Source organism: Propithecus coquereli, unplaced genomic scaffold, assembly GCF_000956105.1.
Source record: "Propithecus coquereli isolate 6110/MARCELLA unplaced genomic scaffold, Pcoq_1.0 Scaffold518, whole genome shotgun sequence".
In the NCBI taxonomy this organism is placed as follows: Eukaryota; Metazoa; Chordata; class Mammalia; order Primates; family Indriidae; genus Propithecus; species Propithecus coquereli.
Genome location: NW_012151041.1, coordinates 1,205,705 through 1,228,566, shown reverse-complemented (window position 1 = coordinate 1,228,566; position 22,862 = coordinate 1,205,705). Strand labels below are relative to the sequence as shown.

The window sequence follows — 22,862 nt, the reverse complement described above, 5'->3', positions numbered from 1 at the left end:
CACACACACGCCCACACACATATGCACACAAGCACGTGGACTGACTCAAAAGAATTTTACTTTTGGGGTCTTAAGGAAAGGTTTCTTTTGTCCTTCAATTGTTCCCAGGGTCATTGGATTTTAAAATTTTTTTTTTTTTTTTTTTTTTTTTTTTTTTTTTTTTTTTGAGACAGAGTCTCACTCTTTTGCCCGGGCTAGAGTGAGTGCCGTGGCGTCAGCCTAGCTCACAGCAACCTCACACTCCTGGGCTCGAGCGATCCTTCTGTCTCAGCCTCCCGAGTAGCTGGGACTACAGGCATGCGCCACCATGCCCGGCTAATTTTTTCTATATATTTTTAGTTGTCTGATTAATTTCTTTCTATTTTTAGTAAAGACGGGGTCTTGCTCTTGCTCAAGGCTGGTCTCGAACTCCTGAGCTCAAACAATCCGCCCGCCTCGGCCTCCCAGAGTGCTAGGATTACAGGCATGAGCCACCGTGCCCGGCCTGTTCTGTTTTTTATAGCAGAAAAAAAAAATACTGATTTGACATTTCCTTCTTTAGAGAACCAGAGTTTGGAAGTCCCCCAGGCCAGGACGTGGAAGTGAGGTGAGGGAGGGAACGCTCCAGATCTGCGGGAAGACACGAGAGACCCCGGCAACGCACTCCATCTCGCGTCACTGCACTTCCTGTGCTCTAGGCATCGTTTGGAGCGCTTTACCGGCATCAACTCATTAATCTCACAGGAATCTTATGAGGTGGGAGGAAACAGAGGCAGAGACAGGTCACGCAGCCGGTAAGCGGCAGAGCTGGACTGCGGGGCTGTGCTCATCACCGTGCACGACGAAGCCTGGGCTCTCCTGGAGACAGTGACCCTTCCAGACCTCTCCCAGTCTACCACACAGGAGCCGGTGACCTAAGTCCCAGGGTAACTGTCCTCATGCGCCCCTCTGCTCCATGCTTTGTACACCTGGAGAAAGTGCCACGACCAAACACGGTCTGTTGAAGTAAGACATCAAGTCATCATGGAAAACAGGATGCTTCCCAATCTAACTGATATAATGGTATTATTTTAGTGGAAAATCTTTAATAAAAAACTAAAATAGCTACATGCCATTTCACGGGACAGAGGAATTTTAGAACATGGACATTAAAGTATAAATTCAAACCAAAACTGATAATCACGGCCAGATCTCTTCAAGTTTTAAAGGTCTTTATAAATTGCCTTGCAGCACAAAAAGGTAATATTAATTCTTATATTATACTCATTTTACCCTGTTTTTATAGTTTTGTGGCAGAGTTCCTTTCTGCCAGACTATAATTATAGCCTTTTGTTTTAAAAATAGAAAAGATTTTAAATTCCACAGTAGGAGTGTTTTTATTCCTTTGCAATCACTTCACTGTGTCTATTTTAGTGATGCTGGGGACCGAACCACACTCTAAAAATAATGGTACACGCAGATAAACTTGGATGTGAGAGGTTCATAATGACAAGCTAGCATACATTTGTCCAGAGTGATTAAAATGGTCTAGACTAGACTATCATTTTCCTAAAATACCAAGGATTAAGTCATACGGAAGACTTAGAAAACACCAACAGAGACCTTATAGAAGTTTCTAGATTAACAGTGTGAGTATGCATACTTTCATCTTGGATTAAGCATCAGGGGAACAATGAATGGGTAAAAATTACTTAAGTCGAAATGCTGCTAAAATGACAGATGTTGTGTCATAAAGTATGAATTTTATAAAACCTAGAAATGAGTCCCTCCAAAAAAGAAATTACCTGCTAACAGAGCCCAGCATGTAGAAAAATACTTTAAAGAAGGGCCTGTACAGAGAAAGTCCTTAATAAGCAAAAAAGCCACAAATACGCACACAGGGCATTATGTCTTAAAAGCCTCTATTGCCAGCCCAGCAATGCACACACAGAAACAATTCCCAGACGCAGAGTCCTTTGAGAATGGCAGAGTTTTATTTCTGAAGCAGATTAACCTGTGAATGACCTAAAGCAAAGTCATTCCTGGGGGCGGCTGGAACCAGTGTAAGAAAGTCTGAACTCAATGAGTCAGGAGGGGCCAGGTGACTTGTGCAGTTCCATGGGTTCTCTACACCGTGCGGCTCAAACCTGCGAGTCACAATCAGGGACGCGTGTGGGGAAACACCGCTAAGGAGAAGGTATGAGAAAGAGTCTTTCGGTAGGAAGGGATAGGAATAGGTTTATGTGCTATCTTTCCAAAAAAGTTGAAGGCTAAGGTCAACGGCTCAAAGGACCAGATAATTTTCAAGAAGATGAGTTTGGTAACTGGAGCCTAAAGCCACAGACAAGAGTGTTCCGTTGAGAGACACTGGTCCTGACACAGAGCACATGGAGGCCAGAAGACCTTGGCCCCACCTTGAAAGGGGTGGTGACCAGAACGGGCAGAGACTCCATGGAGAGCCACCGAGGTGCTGCCCCTAAGTGGGCAGAGCCTGCACGAGCCTCTCCGCAGGGGTGGCAGGCTGTGGCTATGGTGAGCACGACAGCTCCTCAACTGCTGGGGACCTGGGGCCGGGGACAAAGAGGAGACCGACTGGACCTAAAACCCAACAGGGGGGTTTGACTGGACAGACTCTGCATCTAGGGTGGGGTTTAAAAGCTGCCTCATCTGGCTACACACTGACGCATGTCCCAACATGGGATCCACAGCCGGCCCTGCCCTGCCCAGAACGCCGGGCAGCTCTCCCTCATCGCCTGTCTCATTCCCACTAGAATGGGGGACCCTGGAGGGACAAAGACAATATCTTATCTGTGTCATTTCCAATTCCTAGCACGGAGCCTGGCCCCTAAGAGACACCAGCAAATAAGGCAAGGGAGAGAAGGGTAAGGAGGGAGGAAGCCAGTGAGGAGGAGGAGGTCCCTTTTCAGAACCAAGTGGGGGCATGGACAGGCGGGCACGCCCGCAGGAACCCAGGGTGGGTCCAGAGGGGCGGGAGGGACAGTGTGCTAGGAGGAAGCCCACGGGATAGCACTTCAGCCCCAGATGCACTGCATCCCTCCTAGCTCTGGATGCACAGCTGGCCACCTCTGGCCTGGACCGCCAAAACCTCCCTTCCAGTTTGTTTATACCCCTGAGCTCTGGGGTCCTTGAGCCCTTGCTTCCCTCAGGCAGGCAGCTGCCTCCTGGCTCCTGCCATGGGCAGGTATGGTGTTATGATGCTGGGAGCTAACTGATGACATCTATCAAAATACTGGAGCAAAAAAAACAGTCTAAAATATCTTCGAAAGCTGAAAAAACAATGATAAACATACTCTGTGCCTACCTTTGAAAAATATCTTAATATAGGTGCCAATTTTACACCCACCCAATACTAGGAGACAAAGGCCACGCCTCTCTCACCTGTCTGCTAACCTGTGCAGACCTCATCTCTGAAGGCCCAGAGCTGGGCACAGCCCAGGTACACAGAGGATGCTCAGCAGGTGGTTGTTAGATGAATAATGATGGCACGGCACAGAATAAACATTTAGTGAGGAGGTCTGCTAATTATACGTGAGATACAAAATACTGAGAACAAATTAAAAATCTCCTAGGGCCAGACAGACCCTGGAGACTAGCTTAATACAAACAGCTGCCACTAACCATCTCCAATATTTACATACAGATATACAAAGTGCCAAGCTGGCAGTCAGGAGCCCCAGTTACTCCAAGTCGACAACAAAGAAGTTGTCTTGAACTTGAAACACGGTCGTTACTCTACAGCAACTATTCCTTCCTGATGGTGACTTCTCAGCATGTTTATCATATCAGAAAATTAACTATTCATCGATAACTTATACTGCATTATATTTTGATCTGTCCAAGTTATCCAAGTATTAGTTATGCTAATATGCCATCCTTTAGTCAGTATTTTAAAGCATGCTGAAATGTTTAATTAATGGCATTGACATTAAATGACAAACTGTCTACTGGTGTCAAATTACGCGTTTGTTCAAATGCAGATTAAGATGAACAGCATCTTCAAGCCAGCAACGGTATGAAGATGAATAGCATGTCAGAAACCAGGAGGTGAGAGAGAAGATGGAGTTCTCCTCTTGCTTCAAAGCATTAAAAAAAAAGAGCTTTATCTCATTCAGACTGAAACCAGGGTACCAAAGTATAGAATTTTTCAGATAGTCTTGCCTTCTAACAAAACCAACCATTTACTCTAGAAAAACGGCACACTCACCGAGCCATTGATGCAAGGGACATCGTCGTAATGCAGTGCCGTCCCGCTGGGGTGGGCGTAGCCGTTGGCGGTGCCCCCTAGATATGGGTTGGTAGATATAACACGCCTGTTCATGAAGCTGAAAGAAAGGACGTACGTTAAAATCCATACCCTGACTATTTTTTCCTCCAGTCAATCAGCAAGTCTTAAATTAGTTCTGACTTTACGCCCAAGGCTGTGTCCGAGGCTATGGGAGCAGAGAAGCGTTAGCACCTGGGCAGAAAGGGGAGTCGCACTGGAGAGACTGAACAGACCTTCACTGTAAAACCAGGGCGGCAGGCAGCCTGCAGCACCGCAACAAGCACTGGTGATAGTGTTTGCTAGGTGCAGAAAGCAATGCCTGCAAATAACAAGTACTCAATATAAACCAATGATTTGGGTTATCATCAGTCTCAACAGTGGCCAGCTCTGCTCACAGCCTGTTTTTGTAATAAAGTTTTATTGGAACATGTGCCTCTTTCATGAGTTTGCCAACTCTCAAGAGGACCACATGGCTTGCAAAGCTCAAATATTTACTATATGGCATTTTTTGGAAAAAGTTCATGGATCTCTGTCCTACAAGCTCTTCAGAACATTCATTCAACAAGTATCTATGGAGTTCTGAGGTTCACTTAGCATCGTGGCCACCTCAGTACCACTCACCTTGGCCTTTTCCCTGAACTCCCTTGACTTTGGACAGAGCTGCTGACATCGGCCAAAGAAACCCTTTAGAGGGTATGATATTGTGATATAACAAGAAATGCCTATTTTGGTCTTTGTCCTGAGTTCCTGGCCAGAGCTCCTAACACCCTTGGAATCTCCTAAATGACAAGGGCTTAAATGTTAAAGATCATCTTTTATTGATTCATAACGAGCCCCTTTCAACCACACGGAAGGTTATACAGATGAGGTGACTCCTGGAAAACCCAGAGTTGCCAGAGGAACCAACCATGTGATTACAGGGTTGGAACTTTCAGTTCCATGAAAACCTCTGCCGGGCAGGGGATGCCGTGCTGCCCTCTCTCCCTTAAACACGCTCTTTTTAATTTATAAAGTAACTCTTCTTCCTTTGCTTACAAAAAATTAATGTAATTATTCTATACTTAAAATACATAGAAGTATAATATACGTAGGAAAAGAAATGGCATAGGAAGAGAAAATACACATGAAGGAAAGGCACAGCAAAATGTAAAACACTGAGGAGTTCTGCAATGACAGATTTTGATTTTTTAAAAAATTAAATATTTAAGGTTTTCTAACTTAAACGTCTTGTTTGAGGTTTTTTGTTTTTTTTTTTTTGAGTAACCATGTACACTTTCTGCCAAGGAGAGGCAGTAAACAGATGAACAGAGCCCAGCCTCGGGGACTGCTCCTTCCCGTGTGCCCGCTGGCCCGAGCACGCACCTGCCACTCGGCACCCCATGTTTGTCAACGTATCTTACTCCGTGCAGCAGGGACAGGCTCACGCTTGGTCTGTAGTGTCAGTTCCTAGCCCTGTGCCTAGCACTTGCCCTGACACGCAGATGCCAGGACACAGTGGAAAGGACGGGGTCGGGACAGAGGCCCTAAAGGGCGCGCTCCTGCTTCTTCTCGGGGAAGAGACACCTCATGAAGCTTCCTGCGGTTTCACTTGGCAGGACTCAGGGAGCGTAGAATTGGAGGTCACAGACGCTCAGAATGTCCTAGGCGGAAGAGGCCTTGCCCAGCAGCTAGGCAGCCCTCACCTAGCAGAGAGGGACCTGGGCCCTGTGAGTAAAATAATTCTCCCAGGCCAGAGAGGGGTGGGGCCGAGACTAAGAGCTGGGCCTCCTGCCCTTGGCTTGGTGCTCTTTCCACAATCTGACTTGCAGCCGAATGTGGAAGTGGAGACGAGGTAAGAGGCCATGTGCCACTCGTTAAACCAGAAACACACGAAAATCACAGGAAATATGTTTTAAAGTAACCTCCCAGGAATCTGGATGAGAGGATGACTGGGAGGAGCGCTTCCTGCCAGGTATCTGTACCCGCACTCGGCCACAGGAGCCACCGCCGTTATCACCGCCATCCTCTCCGCAGCTTTCTGATGGTCGGTCGCCAACTGAGCGTGACTTGAAAAGAGTTTCAGGAGAAAACTATGCGATATTTTTCCTGTATGCTATAATCTATATATCTCATTTAAAAACAGGCTCTCAGGAAAATATGTTTCAATCGTTTACTGTTTCTAAAGTTCCTAAATAAACCACTTTTCCTGGAGAGTCTACATTACTATTTTTTATTTTACTTTCCTCTTTCCAAAATATATTATTGCCCTTTCTACCTCAGACATACACAATGCACAGTAATTCTCCTAATAACCTTGAAAAGAGTCATTAACTGGCTGCCAATGTATATAAAAGCAAACAACTTAATCTTAGAATATTTACCACACTGGCAAGTTACCATATTTTGAACATTGTTTCCTTGTTAAATCTCATCTCCCAAGTTTTAAAGGAATTTTTGGCTAGAAAACTTAAAAATGAAAATAAATTTATTGCTGACATCTCCTATAAAGATTTTAATGAGGCAGAAAAGATTCTTGCAGCCATAAGTTCATCATATGCATATTTTTTTTTTTTTTTTGAGACAGAGTCTCACTCTTTTGCCCAGGCTAGAGTGAGTGCCGTGGCGTCAGCCTAGCTCACAGCAACCTCAAACTCCTGGGCTCAAGCGATCCTTCTGCCTCAGCCTCCCAAGTAGCTGGGAATACAGGCATGCGCCACCATGCCCGGCTAGTTTTTTCTATATATTTTTAGTTGTCCAATTAATTTCTTTCTATTTTTTTTAGTAGAGACGGGGTCTCGCTCTTGCTCAGGCTGGTTTCGAACTCCTGAGCTCAAACAATCCGCCCACTTCGGCCTCCCAGAGTGCTAGGATTACAGGCGTGAGCCACTGCCCCCGGCCTTATATGCATATTTTTAATGAATAATTTTTCAATACTATTATCTACATTCCTTTCTCAAAAATGTGACACCCCCACATTTGGTTTAGATTAATACTACACTCATTTGTAATGTAAAGGCAAAGTTGTATTCTAGGGGAAATATTTTAATTCAGGGGTTGTCTTAAATGTGGTTATCAGTTTCCTGATTACAGTTGAAATTACATGTGGAATTAGGGTAAGCTTTTTTATAAATCTAATAACTTCCAAACAACCATAAGCACTTTTATGTCAATCTAGTTGTACAGATTTTGTAAAACTAGATTAACAGATATTATATTTCTTAAAAAGCTACTTTAAATGTGCTTTGTTTACTGCATAGTACGTAATAAATAGGAGAATTATTGTAATTTACCCACATTTTGCTGATTAGAAAATAATGTTATTAAACAATAATGGGCCTAAACAGAACAATAAGTACTTGGCAACATCTATTCTGATTTTCACACAGAATAGTGGTGAGAATAGTTACCTTGTACTATAGAAAACCTCTAGCATTACTGGGCATTTTCTGGAAAATGTGTACAAGACTAATTCATTTTGTCAAGGCTATTGACCTTAGTTGGGTGTAATATGGTGGCTTGATTCCTAATATGGGCCAGAGTTATCTTTACCTTGACAAACCCTATTGTTTAGCCCCAGAATGTCCTAGCCAAGCATTAAATAGATGTTCATTCACCATTCAAGATACAAACAAAGACTACTCCAACTCCACATAAACACCACTTGTGAGGAAAAACTAGATGGTAGTATTCATATTAGACAGGCAAATTACAGCATAAACATTTCAATTTATCCTCTTCATATCTGAAAGTTTCCGTAGTCTTAGCCAGCACTGGCAGGTCTGCTGGTACGGACAAACACACCAACAACTCCTGCTGTATGTTTTGTTTCAATACCCCTCCTCCCCAGCCCCAAATTCAGATTTTCTAGGGATGACAGGAATATGAGCAGGACTCAAGGGATCAAAGATATCAGAGCCAGAAGAAGTTTCAGACATCATCTCTCCTAACATATTTTCTACACAAAGAAGTAGAGGCACTAACAGGTTACGAATGACTTGTCTAACTTTTCCAATTAGTAAATACCATAGCAGGACCTGAACCAAGATTTGCTGTCTACTATCTTCTGTATTTGAAATTAAACGTGAGACATTTATTCATTTTTATTCACTTAAAAATAATATAATGACCCATATTTCAACATAAATAATATATTTTTATGAAAACTATAGTTTCCACAATATAAAACCATTATTAGCAGTAAGAAAAGTGGCACTGTTTTACATGTTTGTAAACCTAATTAGTGTGCATCTGGACAGAAGATGAATGGACCCTCACGCCTGCTTCTGCTCCTCTGATTGCAGCACATGAAGAAAATCCAGCCTCACACAGGTAAGTAGCTGGAAAAGTGAGGCATATTTTAATAGCTTTTTCAGATAGCTGTAGATATTCTTTGATACTACACCAAAAGTCGGCAAATGGTAGTTTCTTAATGAGTAGTTGCAACGTGGAATGTGAAATCACATCAGTGAACTTACGTTAAAATCCATTAGTTTATCTTGCACTTGAAATGGATCTGTTACTCATGCAGATCTACCCTTATGTAGATCTTTCAAATGTTGACACATTTCATTACACAATATTAAAAAATCACTATTGATATTACCACAGATCTCAGCAGCAGAGTCTGTAGGTGTTGGGAAGCTGGCAAGCTCACAGTGGCGGATATAAATTTTCCAAAATTCTAATTTCTGAGTGAAAGCTCAAATATATCACAGGCAACATATACTGTCAATTGTTTGCCTAGAGATGAGACGTATAGTTAGTTCATTTTCAAGAAATGTCTACAAATATGTAAATGCAAATAACTATTGTTTGTCAGTTGTTTCTTCAAGTAAAAATAAAAAAAAATATTTAAACAGGCAGCTAGTCCTATTAGCAACTTGATTGTATGTGAGCTTTTCCCCAAGACACCCATTATCATTCTGCAAACACATGTACTTTCTGCGGCCACACAGAATGTTGAAAAGACACATACTTAAGAGATTTAATTAAAATATTTACTAGTTGGCCTTTTACAGAAAAAGTAGCAATTTTTACTGTTTCATCAAGGACCTCTTAAGTGAGACCAGTATGTTCTTTTAATGTTGCAAATGTGTAGCCACGGTGAACATAATGATTACTATTAACAATACACGTGGTGAGACCACTATTTGTGTTAAGGTGCCAGTGATTACCACCAACACAAATGTCAAACAAAACAGTGAAAAAGGAAAATGTCTTAGTATTATTATGAAAATTGTTTTGACCCTGCAGACTGCCTGAAAGAGTCTTGAATACCCTCAAGGGTCTGTGGACCACACTGAGAACTGTTGCTATAAATATCTTTGCCACCATTATGTTAAAGAAATATTCACGGTTCAAAAGGATGTTTTTATACATAAGAGCATTTTAAAAAAATGACAATTTAAATTTACAAAGTACTTGATTGGGGACTTTGGAAACTCAGTCCTCATTACAGTAACATGTAGAATCATTTCTGCTTCCTAGAACCGTTCCTCTAATACAGGGGTAGGCAAAATATGGGCCAAATCTGGCCCACTGCCTGTTTGTGCAAATAAAGTTGCATGGGAGCACAGCCACACCCCTTAGTGTGCGCACTGTCTCTGGCTGCAGCGGCAGAGCCAGGTGGTTACAACAAGGAATGTATGGCCCTGGTCCTTTATACAAGTGTGCCACCCCTGCTCTAACAGAAAACCCAGAGGGCTGACATGACAAAAATATTGCAGCAAAATTTGGACTACCATAATGCAAAAGACTTGTTAGTTTTTTTCTAAGACTATACATTCACACAAAAACTAAGTTAAAAAATTAAGAAAAAGATATTCAACTTTGGTGCCATTCACACAGCTGTGGATCTTACCAGAAGGTCTGCTTGGCTGTCTGGATGACATTTGCAGACATCTCCACATCTATGTAGTCATAGTGCAGAGCCCCTGGGTCTGTGGATGACCCTGTCTCAGCCAGTAAAATCCCAATCCACCTGCCCATGTCTTCAGAAGAAGATGCCTGTTGAAGTAGGAAAAAGAAGTAGATTTTATTTAACTAAAGATAAAGAATGTTATCTTTTAACTAAAGATAAAAATTTTCATAAATGTGTCAATAAAGAGACCGTATAATAGGAAAAGCAATGAAACATGAAGCACAGAAGAATAAATGAGAAAGAAGATGCAGTCATTGCCTGAGTAATGGGGTTAACATTGCATTCGTACTAGGCCTTAATGCAGGAAGTTGCATATGATTATACCAAAGGTAATGAAAATGTGAGGTCCTAAAACGCCTTCCAATTATTTTGGCAGAAGGCACTAGGGAGCAAGACATGAAAATCAGTGGGATTAATTACATCCCAGTAAAAGAAAGTTGTTTAGAAAGCCTCATTAATTTGGCAACAAAATCTGGCCATAAAAAGGAGTACACTCCAACTGTTGCTGGCCTGCCTTGGAAACACAGTCAAGATCTAGGCTCTTATTCGTCTAAACTTTGTTAATCTAAACTTTTTTAACCAGTAGCCCCTAAATAGGCCTGAAATGGTAATTTTATTTCTCTTGATTAGGTAGTATAAAAAATTAACTTACTTGTATATCAATTGCATTTCTATAGGTGTAACAATGTTTTGTGCACACCATTTCTTAAAATGTTTGAAATTCCCTCCAATTTGATCTGCTTAATTTGCAAGTCTGGAATATATCTTTAAAATTATGTTCATTGAGGCTGGGTGTGGTGGTTCAAGCCTGTAATCCTAGCACTCTGAGAGGCCAAGGCGGGAGGATCCCTTGCCATCAGGAGTTCAAGACCAGCCTGAGCAAGAGCAAGAGCAAGAGTGAGACCCTGTCACTACTAAAAATAGAAAAAAAATTAGCCAGGCTACTAAAAATAGAAAAAATTAGCAGGCTGTTGTGGAGCACACCTGTAGTCCCAGCTACTCAGGAGGCTGAGGCAGGAGGATCACTTGAGCCCAGTAGTTTGAGGTTGCAGTGAGCTAGTCTGACGCCACGGCACTCTAGCCTGGGCAACAGAGTGAGACTCTGTCTCAAAAATAAATAAATAGGTAATATTGAATAATCTCCTAATTTATTGGAATTGAATTTAAAACAATAAAAATTTTTTTGAAAGACTATGTTCATTGAATTTTTAAGCCATCCTTATTGATTTAGAAAATCAGTTATGTTTCTAATGGTATTTGAAATGTCTAAATAAATTTGATTAATCAAATATGTAAATAATGGTTAAAGTTTAGGGGAAATTAAGCTACCAAATTTATGAGTTCACTGAATGTAGAAGAAAAAATAAATTTTATTTTTTATAAAAGTTTCTAATTTTTTAAAGATAGATCTGTAAATTGAGTTTACAGGCACAAAGAAAATTAGGTTTTAGAACTATAACCTTGACAGTTTGAACACTGATCAGAATACAAGTAAATATTCCATGCCATACATAAAAGCCTCTCTAGAGGAAGAGCCATTAACAAACAAGAACCCAGTTTTTTGTACGTTGATAAAATTGGCTAGTGATAATTTCCACATGCAAATCATTCCTAACCAGTACAAAATGAGGCCATTAGGACAAAATGAAGGGATTCCAGAGTAAGGATGTAACCAGCGTTTGCCCAATTAAGATGAACTGATTTGAATACTTGGATTAAAATAAATCACAAATATGTGCTCTTCATAGGTCTTTTGTCCTTCCCAAAACAAAATCTATATCAAGAGGGAATCCATGACTAATTCTGTACCTATGTAACTATAACAATTTCATCAAAGCATTTTAAAAAGTGTTTTAATACAATTAATATCTAAGACGTGATGATATTACTACACTAGAGTTTACTAATTGTTTTCTTCATAGTTCATTGTAAGAGAAATTTCCTCATAGGGTTTTTAAAAACAATCCTGTGGTATTGGACTGGAAATGGAGGTGATAGTTATGATCACATGGTTTTTAATATATAAAGAATAGATATAGATGTGCGCATATCTGTATGTATATATGTGTATGCATGTGTGGATTTACACTTAAAGTATCATATGTATAACATGTAAACATGCGTGATACATGCATGTGTACATGTGCACACACATCTGTTTCTTGTGTTTGCGTGCTGAAAAGACCCAGGAGCAATGACCCCCGTGGAAGTGAACACACCAAGCACCCTGAGCACGGTGTCTAAATACCACATTCCCCACTAGGAGGAGCCGGTGTGCTCTGGAGAAACGGCCGGCGCCGGCTCCAGGTCTGGGGTAGGGAAAGGCACAAGAAGATGAGACTGGAGCTTGCTGTGTCACAAGAGGAAAGTAATCGAAGTATGATGGGGACCACAATCTCTTTATTACAGAGACACAGCAAGGACACAAGAGCCAGCTCAGAGGGCCTCCTACTGGCCAAATCTGTGATAATTTGACCAAAATAAATTATGATAATAAAGGATTATAATCATTGATTGATACAACAATCTATGATTCTCCACTCATACACATACACATATGTAAATGAATGAATTAAATGGGAGGGGAACAAAACTGTCCTCACAATAGATAAATGCAAGTAATAAATGCAGAAGGAATAAGAGAATTAGAAAGTCACTGTTTGGCAACTGTCATTACAATGCTTGTTTCAGGCAAGAGTCGTTAATGGATGCCAAAATCAGTGGGCAAAATTGTGAGTAATAACAGGATAGTTTCATAGTCTCAAAGTATCTCCCCACATGATACTTATTAAAGATAAAGGGAAAATTCAGTAAATTTACAGTGGGGAAATCTCACCCAAGGGATCCAAATTAACATCACTAATGCGACAAACTGACACTGTGCACCTCCTAATGACCCACCGTAAAACATGCCACCACTTCCAAGGGCTCCCACTAAGGAGGCCCACCTGATTCCAACATGGGGAGAGACGTGCCCAGACACAGGAACCCACTGCAAAGTAACTGGTCTGCACCCGTCCTACGCGTCAATGTCGTGAAACCAGATAGAGGAGGCGAAAGAGACTTGGCAGCGGAATGTAACACATAATCTGGACTTTCCTTCTGCTTATAAAGGGTATTGTTGGAATAACCAGGAAAATCTGATGAAGATCTAGAATCAGATAATGGTACTATATGAATGTTAATTTTCTCGTTTTGATAATTATTCAGTGGTTCTAATGAGGGGATACCCTTTTTTTAGCAAATACACATCAAAGTATTTGAGGATAAAAGGACAAAAGAACTGCAAAAGGTTCTGAAAAACTTTACACATACATACATACATGTATACAGAGATACAGAGAGAGAGAGAGAGAGAGAGTGTGCACAAAAGAGATAACAAAATGGAAAAATATTAGTATTTGGTGAATACAGGTAAAAGGTATACATGCATTCTTTGTGCTATTCTTGCAACTTTTCTGTAATTCTGAAATTATCTCAAAACCAAAGTTAAAATGGTCTTGGAAAAAGTGCAGAGCACATTACAACTTTGTTGGCTGGCTCACTGCATTTCACTACTGATCAGGATAGAACCTTTTGCTTATATTGGAATGTCGTGGATTTTTGTGTGTGTCATTTTTAAGTGAGGTCACACTTTTGCAGTTGTAAAAACAGGTGTCCTACATGGAGTGACACTGGATAAACTTCCAGTTCTTGCCATCATTTTGTTGACTTGAGCCCACTCACTCTTCAGCATTCTCAAGAAATAAGCATCCTCCTCAGCGGTCTCGGTGTTTCGGAAGGTGCCGAAAACTACCATGTCCCTGAGAGGGTGTGAGGCACACACCTGCTGTGCCCCTGGCAAAGGCAGGAGAGGTGACTCCCTCACCTCTGCCCACCACCCCTGTCCCGGCTTCTCGGCCTGAGCATCCATCCCAACCTCTTCCTCTTCGTTCCCAGGTCCAGCGCGTGCCAGCTCAGGCCTCCCTTCCTTGCAACCCTCAAATCTGCTGCCGAAGCTCTCACAGGAGATCTGTGTTGTTACATCAAGAGTGTAGTTTCTTCATTTAAGTTTTCAGCTTTCTCCCGCTGTCATCCACCCTACGGTTTCCAGCCTGCACACGTTTACCAGGTACATTGAGTCTAGCCTGATGCTTGTGCTTTACAGATGGGCGAAGAAGCCAAGAGGGAACAAAAGATCTGGTTGTGATCAAAGTCGCAGCAGGGCTAAGACGGGGACCCTCTCTGCCAGATCATGCTCATCTCTCTGCCCTCCCCTTACCCCACACTACTAGGCTCTTGGGCCTTGCGGGAAGAAGTTACTGTTCATCTATGTTTTGTCCTCACCAAAAAGAAAAAGTGGTTTCTGTGAAAACAGTCGCTGAAACAAACTCCTATGTGTGAATCCAAGATATCCGAGGCTGACTGCCTCTCTGCACAGCCTGGACTGTGGTGGCAGTCCCGGCTCATTCTCCTCTGCTGGTCGGTGTCACGGCACAGACGTGTAGAATTTGGCTCTACATCCAATTAACTTAGGTCGCACATAGCCCATTCCGCCACATCCAGTTTCTCCTCATTTCTATATCTGAAATTCTGTAACCCGACATTTGTACATACATGGATATATGGGTATGTGTGTATATCTTCGCATCTTAATCGTAATAATGCCAAGTAGAGGATAAAGACAAAGGAAAAAAAAGGCCCCAATTAATATTGGGCAGAAAATAAGATGAAAAATAGAATTAAAAAACTTTCAAAAATGAAAGTTTTGAGTCTGTAGCTATTAGTTTTCATTGTCATTTTCTGCCTTAATGAATAATAAATTTTACAGAAGCAGCCAAAAAAAATAACAAAATGCATATAAAGCCACAGGTTCTTAAAAACCAAAGGTGCTCTTTCGGTCTCCGTGTAATTGGGCTCACTGGCCATTGTCAATGAGGAAATCAGCTTGTCCAAAAATGCCTGTTCCGATGGTAAAGAAGTCAAGAACATTCCAAAGGAAACATTCACCACCATTTCAAAGGCAGCCAATAGTTAGGGGGAAAGGGTTTTATTGGAAATTTTAAAATAAGTTATTTTCTGGGTGCTTTAAAAGAGTAATCTACTGCAAGGGATTGTCATATTTCATTTCCATGCAAACACATATGAAGAGGAAGTGACACAAGGAGACAGACAAATCTGACGGGCACAGTTTGGTAAAAACTGGCACTGTGCTGCTTGCAGTGTGTCTCGAAAGAGGAACTAATGGAAGAAGAAAAGCAGAAACCAACAAAATTGAGCAGTGAGAGAAAAGGGAATGCATCCTAAAAAAGGCGCTATCAGGAATTTGTAAGGAATTTCGATAAAGGAGTCAGAATTTGGCTTTTGGAAGGAAAATCACCATGGGCACCTCTGTGGAGTATGGCCCGTGGACAACACCATACCTCCAACACTGCTACCTCCTGGCCATTGCGAAGCAGCCGGAACGTCAGGGGGTGTTTGGAGTCCAAGCCTGGGATCACCTCACAGCCACGGAGAGGGATAGAGGCAATGTGGGTCTTCAGGTCCGTCCTGTCCTTGTGGAAAACGAGCTTGTTATCCTTCACTCTGCACCAACGCTCCCGCCAGCGGTTGTTGGAGAGCACGTTCAGATAGCCTGCAGGGGGACAAACGTCAGCCTTCAACCTCCGAAGACAGGAAAGGTGTGGTGACGACGCTGAGGCTCTCCCTGAAGAAGCCTGGGCAAGGGAGCATGTATGAGAGAAATCCCACACACAGCAAAGTTTCAAATGCAAATTCACATAAACAAGATATATATAATTTCCAAACGAGTTTTGGGGGCTTTTCATAACACAACATAGACCATACTCAGAACCTCCTAATTTAACATGTGCTAAGAACACATGCCTGACGTCGATGTGGGGATCCAGAATTCACACACAGAATGCGAAGTCACGAAGCCATGAGTCCCGGATGGCCAGAGGGAAAGGGGCGTAACAGCTGCCTTCGAACAACTGGACAAGGGTTCAGGTTTATTCTGATTAGCTGCAAATGACACAAGTAGGGCAAAAGCCACCGCAAGGCAGATTTTGGCTTAACGTGATAAAAAAACTACCTAAAAATGAAAACTTTGCAAGAAATAGGTGGCCCTGAGAGGTGATAAGTTCTCCAGTGCTGGAAGTGTTGGAAGGTCTTTGGGATGGGATTCCTAGCCGGAGGCTGAAGATGTGCCCAGTGGCTTTTCTGTCCCTGAAACGTCTGGCTGACGAAGCCGGCTCAAATGAAATTGAAACTTGAGTCCAAAAGTACATGAAATTTTGCTACTGATACCTCTGGTATGGTATGATATCTTCAGTATATCACAGATAGACAGATAGCCATATATGATGGAATTACAGGAAGAATTATTATCTTCATTTTAAAAAAAGGGTATCTCCTCAAATACAGGAAATGGACAATTTTCAGTTGTTATAAACACAAAATGCATTTTTCTGGAAATAACAAGGCATGAAAAATAGATATCACAGGGTGGCTGTAACTTCCAACCACTCTGTCATGCTAGTAAATTAGTGGCCCTCCTTTAAGATTTAGAAAGTGAGTTAAATAGCACATAAGATATTGACTAACAGGCTAAAAAGAAAAAAAACAATGATTCCTGACTTAAGTCATTCAGCTACTAGTTCAATTCATGCACATACACATGCATGTACACACACATACCCCTGGCTTAAAAATGTTAAGAAACAAAATACACCCTTTCCAATTTTGATTTTTAAAAATGTCTTTCCGAAAGGGTTTTAGAAGATTTCTCCTTGTTTTATTGTTCTAAGTCTTATAAACCTTATTAGCAATGGATAAACACTAAAAAGACAAAAAAAAAAAAAAAAAAGAAATATGTTCAGGTCCCAGAATGATGCTTTGCATTATATGTTACTTATATTTGCTTAGTCAATTTACTAGGTACACACAAAGTTTCAATTCTCATCTGGCTGAATGTGACATCATTTCCACTAACACACCCTAAACAAAAGCACACACTGCTTCTCTGGGAACTAACACTTGCACCGGGGCTAAACAGAGAAGCCAGCCCGTTGGCTCACGGGCCTGTGGCTTGGCTGCCCTCTTGTGTTCAGACAAGTTAAACTGGATCAAAGCCCCTAGTTATTCTGTACATTTGTGTGGGGGTTGGGGGGCGGGGAGGCTCCAGAATCGAAGCTGGAAAGTGTCTCAGGGGATTCACTTTATGAAGGAGGAAGTTCACCCCCAGATACATGAAGTGTCTTGTCTAAGGCCACAAGCAAAACTAGACCTAAAGCCCTTTGGGAGTTAAAGATGGCAGAGAAAGAGTGTTACTGTGAGTACAACTGTGGGCTTCACACTACGATTTTCATTCTGTAAAATGCTATTTGTCAATGACATAGTTCTGATATATTTATTCTTTAAAAAGAGAAAAGAAAGCTCTATTTAAAAACATAGAGTTAACTATAATATCTGAACATCTGAGCAATGGCTATTAGAACTATTTGCTACCTATAACTCTGACGCCATCTATAAGTAATCAATCATGCTGAAAGCCCACTTTTGTGGACTTTTCTACAATGACGGCCAACTACATCAATCCTAAGTATTTTATGAGCATGAGTCGACAAACATCATGGAACATCGAAAAGGAAATGAAAGGCAAGAAATCCTCTCTAGTAACTTAATCATAAGGTTAGCATTCCCCAGAAATGATTTCTAAAAAGAAGCAGTAAGCGGTAGGGTAGTGTTGGACATCACAGCTAATGCAGCCAGCTTGGGAAATGGCAGGTGATCTGGAATGGTCAGGGCCAAGGTGTCCCTCTGCTGGGCCTGGAGAAGCAGCAGAAGAAGCTGAGACCTGAAACCCCAGTGACCTCGAGGACAGAGAAGGCTGGACACCAGTCGTAGGAGCCTGGCCTCGACGCAGAAGACAATGTGGAATCATGACAGGGGCAGAGAGAGGCTAACACGTGGGTTCAGGAATTTGAGCAGTAAGTAGAAGGCCGATGGCATCTCTGCCTTCTCTAAACAGTGACAGCATGCCTTCTGAACTCCACAAGACCTGCCACCCTGAGGGCTCACCCTGTGGGCACAGCTGTCTCCCACACGTGGTCCTGCTCGCAGGGGGCTCCGGTTCCTGAGTGTGCCCCAACCCAAGGGAGGAGACAGCCCTAAAGTGGGGTGTAGACTCTCACGGTATTTTCTTCCCTGGCAGAATGTGGCCCAAAGTCACCAGGTGCTATGAATTTCTTGACGTTTCAGCTATAAAAGGAATGATTACATTGGATAGATTCACATTTTATTTAGCGTGCGACTGCATATGAAAATACCATAATTTAACACCATTCAAAAAAAACTTCACCCAGGATAACAGACCTGTTTTCATCGACAGTCATCCCCACAGTCACATGTCCACAGGTGACAAATGGCCTCCCTGCAGTCCGCTGCCCCCGACTTCCATGAAAAGGGGGCCCAATGTTCCCACTTTCTGGGTGGAGGACATGGTAAGGCCAAGCAGGAAAAGGCAGAGGACCTTGTCTGAGAAATCCAGGGTCAGAGGGGGATCCTCCATACCCCTCAATATTGTCCCGGTCCAACACCCCTAGTCTAGCTGATGAAATGAGCGCTGACCTGGGCCCCAAGTCATCCCCACATCTGCCAGCAGGTGGTGCCAGAGCACAGCAGGACCAGGCGGGGCTGGGCCCTGGGCAGGAACTGGAGGCTGCGAATGTCGTGTCACAGGGCATCTCAACGACCTGCCAGCAAGGCAGCTCCATATATATTTGAATTTTTATTTTGAATCTCACTTATTGTATTAGGTGAGGGTATCATTGTGTTAAAAAAATTTGGGAATTTCAGTTTAATGTTTTGAGCTTATTTCTGCCCCGAATTCTAAAGAAAGAATCCTGTTTCTTACAACACTGTGGCAAGAGTGCACCAGGAAGTTTCATTAGAACTATAAAGTTAACTTTGTAGGTCTAGCATTAAACAAACACACAAAAAATACAGATGGAGGGGGAACAGATACAAACCCTCCGTCAGCTGTTCTGGGTATTTGGTGTCTCTGGCCTCGGTGCCAGGTGGCTCTTGAATTCAGGCAGCTGCTGAAGAGCAGGCAGGGGCAGCCTCTTAGAAGAGGGGCCAAGTTTCCATTTATTTGTTCTCTCTAGAAAGGGAAATGACAGTGTCTGCCCGAGAGGCTACTGTGCATTGGTTACATGTGGCCAAGATGCTCAACACTTGTGAGAGGCATTTTATCCCAGTGTAACGTTGCTATGTCCTAGCAAGGATTTGTTTATCATCAGCTAAGAAGAGAGGGCCTGCAAAAGGGCATCCAAGCGGCAGTATTTGGAGATGCCACATGTCAAGATGCTGCCAGCAGCTGGTCACGGCCCTGCCAGTGCCAACGCCCCCCTTGCCATCCTGCAACGTGTCCTCTACTTGGCACAGGGGCCGACGCGCTTGCACACCAACTCCCCCAGCATGGAGGCCCTGGTACTAAGAATGCTGTCCTCCCCTTAGGTCAAACATCATGCGAAGTTTTGTGAAGGTGGATTATGACACAAAGTGGGAAGTATATAATTTCCTGTATGTCTACTAAAAGATCCTGTCATCGAAAGCTTCATAAAGTCACCGAACTTTATGGCTGGAAGGGACCTAGAAATATCCAGTAGGTCCTTCAGAGTCAGCTCAGGCTACCTGGACTCCACGAAGCCCCGTCCTGGCACTTTGGGATCGTTCCTTTTTTCCAACTTCTGTATTTATCAACAACTCATCTGACATTGTGTGTCTGTTGCCTTGGGTAGGTCTGGTATGCTTAGGTTTTTTGTTTTATTTTTTTAAAATAAAAAGCATGTCAGATGAACTAATGGATAACAGTGATCATTTACTGAGTATAAATTATGGGCTAGGCATTAAGCTCAGTGTTTCATGTATTTTACCCTCAATTTTTATGAAAGCCAAGAAATTTTAAGTATTGAGCCCATTTCATGGATGAGGAAGCTGAGGCTCCCAGAGGTTAAGCATCTGCTTAAGGAAATCTATGCATTCGCCAAGTATTCACGGAGTTGCTATATCTGCCAGACTCTGTGCTGGGTGCTGTGGACACAACAGGTGAGCAAATCAGACCTGGTTCTTAATCTAGTAATGTAGGAGAAATTGGAAAAGTCAAGTGGAGACAAGATTGTCAGAGGCCCTGAACTGGGCAACAGTGGAAACATTTTTGGTTTTTCAGCATGGATTGATGTGATTGGTCTACAGTTTCAAAGATTCCATCAGGTGGCCTAGAGGAAACAGAACAGAACAGGGTGGGCTGGTCAAGGGACAGGTGTAACAGCCAAACCCCAGAGGGAGATAGGGATAGGGAAGGGAGGAAAAGATGGAAACACATTTCCTGACAACAATAGCTTAATTCACAAAGTGACAGGAATGCCAGGACGTGCAAGCCCAGGAAAAGGGCAAATAAAAGGTCCTTTTTGGGTAGGGGACTTTGCACACATCTCAGATCATATTGTCTAGATGCCAATGTGTTAAGCTAAATGTATCTCTCAACAGGCCTAGCAAGAGGTACAAGATGTCAGGCAGCAACAACTGGTGCTGTAGGTGCTGTTAGAGGGGGTTGGCCCACTCAGCCAGGCTGTGGTCCTCACACACCCTCCCGAACCTGGGAGAGCATCCGCAGGGAGCCTCCTCCCCCGTCTCCATGAGGAAGGCCCCTCCAGCACCTTAGTCCAGCATTCAGGGGCACAGCTGATCAGGCTGCACTGCACAGTGGAGCTGGGATTCGAACTCTGCTCTCAATCGCTCCCAGGGAGCTCTGCTCAAGGGCACTGCACTTCCGGCCAGTTCAGCTCAGCACTTCATCTCCCCAGAGCAGCAGCTGCAGAGACTCAACTTGGCAGGATTGGTCTCTTGGGCCTTTATCCAGCTACTTTGTTCTGCCTGGAACTTTGTTTGCAGCTGTGCTAAAATAGCTGAATATAGTCACTGTTCCCCCTTTGCTTTTCTAAAGACTCCTCCCCTTTCCCCTTGCCCCAGTAAAGAATTAGACAACAGTTTTAAAATCTTGTGGACAGAACATATTCTCGTAACAGAGGTAAGAGGTGTCCACCAAGCAGTTTGACAGAAATCCTCATGTATGATTAGATGCTGCAGATACACTATGCCTGCTCTCTGGGTAAGCTACCGTACTTCCAAGAAAGTGCCTGACAACAGGGTTCACTGCAGTGTCTAATCACCAACACAATAAACCTGTTTTTTAGGAGTCATGGAAGTGGTAAGTTCCTTCTGAGAAGAGGGATGTGGAGACCATGTGTGCATCAGGCCAGGCTGGCTTGCTCTCAGCTGGCTGTGTGGCTCAGGGCAAGTCATGCAACCTAATGGGCTCAGTGTTCTCCTCTGTGAAAAGAAGGATTTGGACCACAGGCTCTGAGTTGCCTGCCATATTAATATTTCATTGCTTTTCATGGAAGAATTTCTATTTCTTCCACTGACCTAGAGCAACTTATAAAACAAAACTAAAAGAATAGTTCACTTTTTGTTGGACAGGTCCCTCTTTCCCTCTGTAACCCTGGCTCCAATCTTATCTCAAGGGCTGACGTAAGGGGGGACAGTCCTGCCCCGCCATGTGCTCCAGGAAGGCTGAGGTCAACAGGGACCCACGCAGAGGCACCAACACACCCGCTTTCCCCTTCTGTGCTACTGCTGCTTCCTCTGACTGAACTTCAGCAAGGCAGCTGCCCTCTCAGTTCCCGCCTTATGTTTAGGGAGGAAACACAGGGTGGTAGAAAGAGTATCAGTATCTACTGGCCTGCTTCTGTGATCCAACTGTCCCCCGGCCAGGCTCAGGGACCTTGGGACGCACCAGGCTCCAAGGTAATGGGTGTCATAAGCCTTCCCTCCTAACTCGCCCCCACAGTGGGACCCCTCCACGAGGATGTCTGCCTGAACAACTTGACTGTGTCCACTAGGAATCGGTATTACGCAACACAACGTCCTAGAACCACACTGTGAAGGGTAGAAGCAAACAAGGATTTACCCTGCCTGCCCTCAAGTACAGGGTGTCTCAGCTCCACCCCTCTCCCCGCCTCACGGGCTCATGCTTTGTATTTTCCTTTTGGCCTGAGCTCTCAATGCCGAGGGGCATGATATCTGTTGAATAAATTTGTCTTTGTGTTTAGGCATTCTTGGGCAGGAACTAAATGATGTATCTTTTGGCATGCCCAAAATAAGACCCAAAACCTGGGACATAATGGATGTGCAATAGGGTGGGCTGTGGGGACAGGATGACTATGTAGATCAAAGGGGTTATGGATTCACAGTGAACAGAAGCTGCACGCACAGCAATAGCACGTGAGGAAGCTGGGCGCGGTGGCTCACACCTGTGACCTCAGCACTTTGGGAGGCCAAGGTGGGAGGATCGCTTGAGCCCAGGAGTTCAAGACTGCAGTGAGCTATGATTGCACCACTGTACTCCAGCCTGGGTGACAGATCAAGACCCTGTCTCAAAAAAATGAATTAATTAAAATAAATAGTATATAAGGAAAATTATAGCCCATTCTTAATTTTTTTTAAAAAGGTAAATATCCATCTTTCAGCTTACAAAATTTTCCTCCTTAAAAGGTCTGCATGGTTCTTCTAAACTTGGTTGCCTAGAAAATGCTCACCCACTTCTTCATAGAGGCTGCCCTGACTGCTGTACCCCCATTCCTAAGGGAATGAGAGGTTCCTAATACTCTCGTT

At 43.1% G+C, this 22,862-nt stretch overlaps 1 protein-coding gene across 1 annotated transcript in view; it reads right to left on the bottom strand.

Annotated features, from left to right (window-relative positions):
• Positions 1-22,862, bottom strand: part of AFAP1 (actin filament associated protein 1) — a 134,426-nt gene that overhangs the window by 16,519 nt on the left and 95,045 nt on the right. Inside the window, exons 10-12 of the mRNA XM_012656745.1 lie at positions 15,545-15,756; positions 10,083-10,228; positions 4,184-4,301 (exon numbers count right to left, since the gene is read on the bottom strand). Coding sequence (XP_012512199.1) covers positions 4,184-4,301; positions 10,083-10,228; positions 15,545-15,756 — 476 coding nt within the window. The remainder of the gene's footprint in view (positions 1-4,183; positions 4,302-10,082; positions 10,229-15,544; positions 15,757-22,862) is intronic.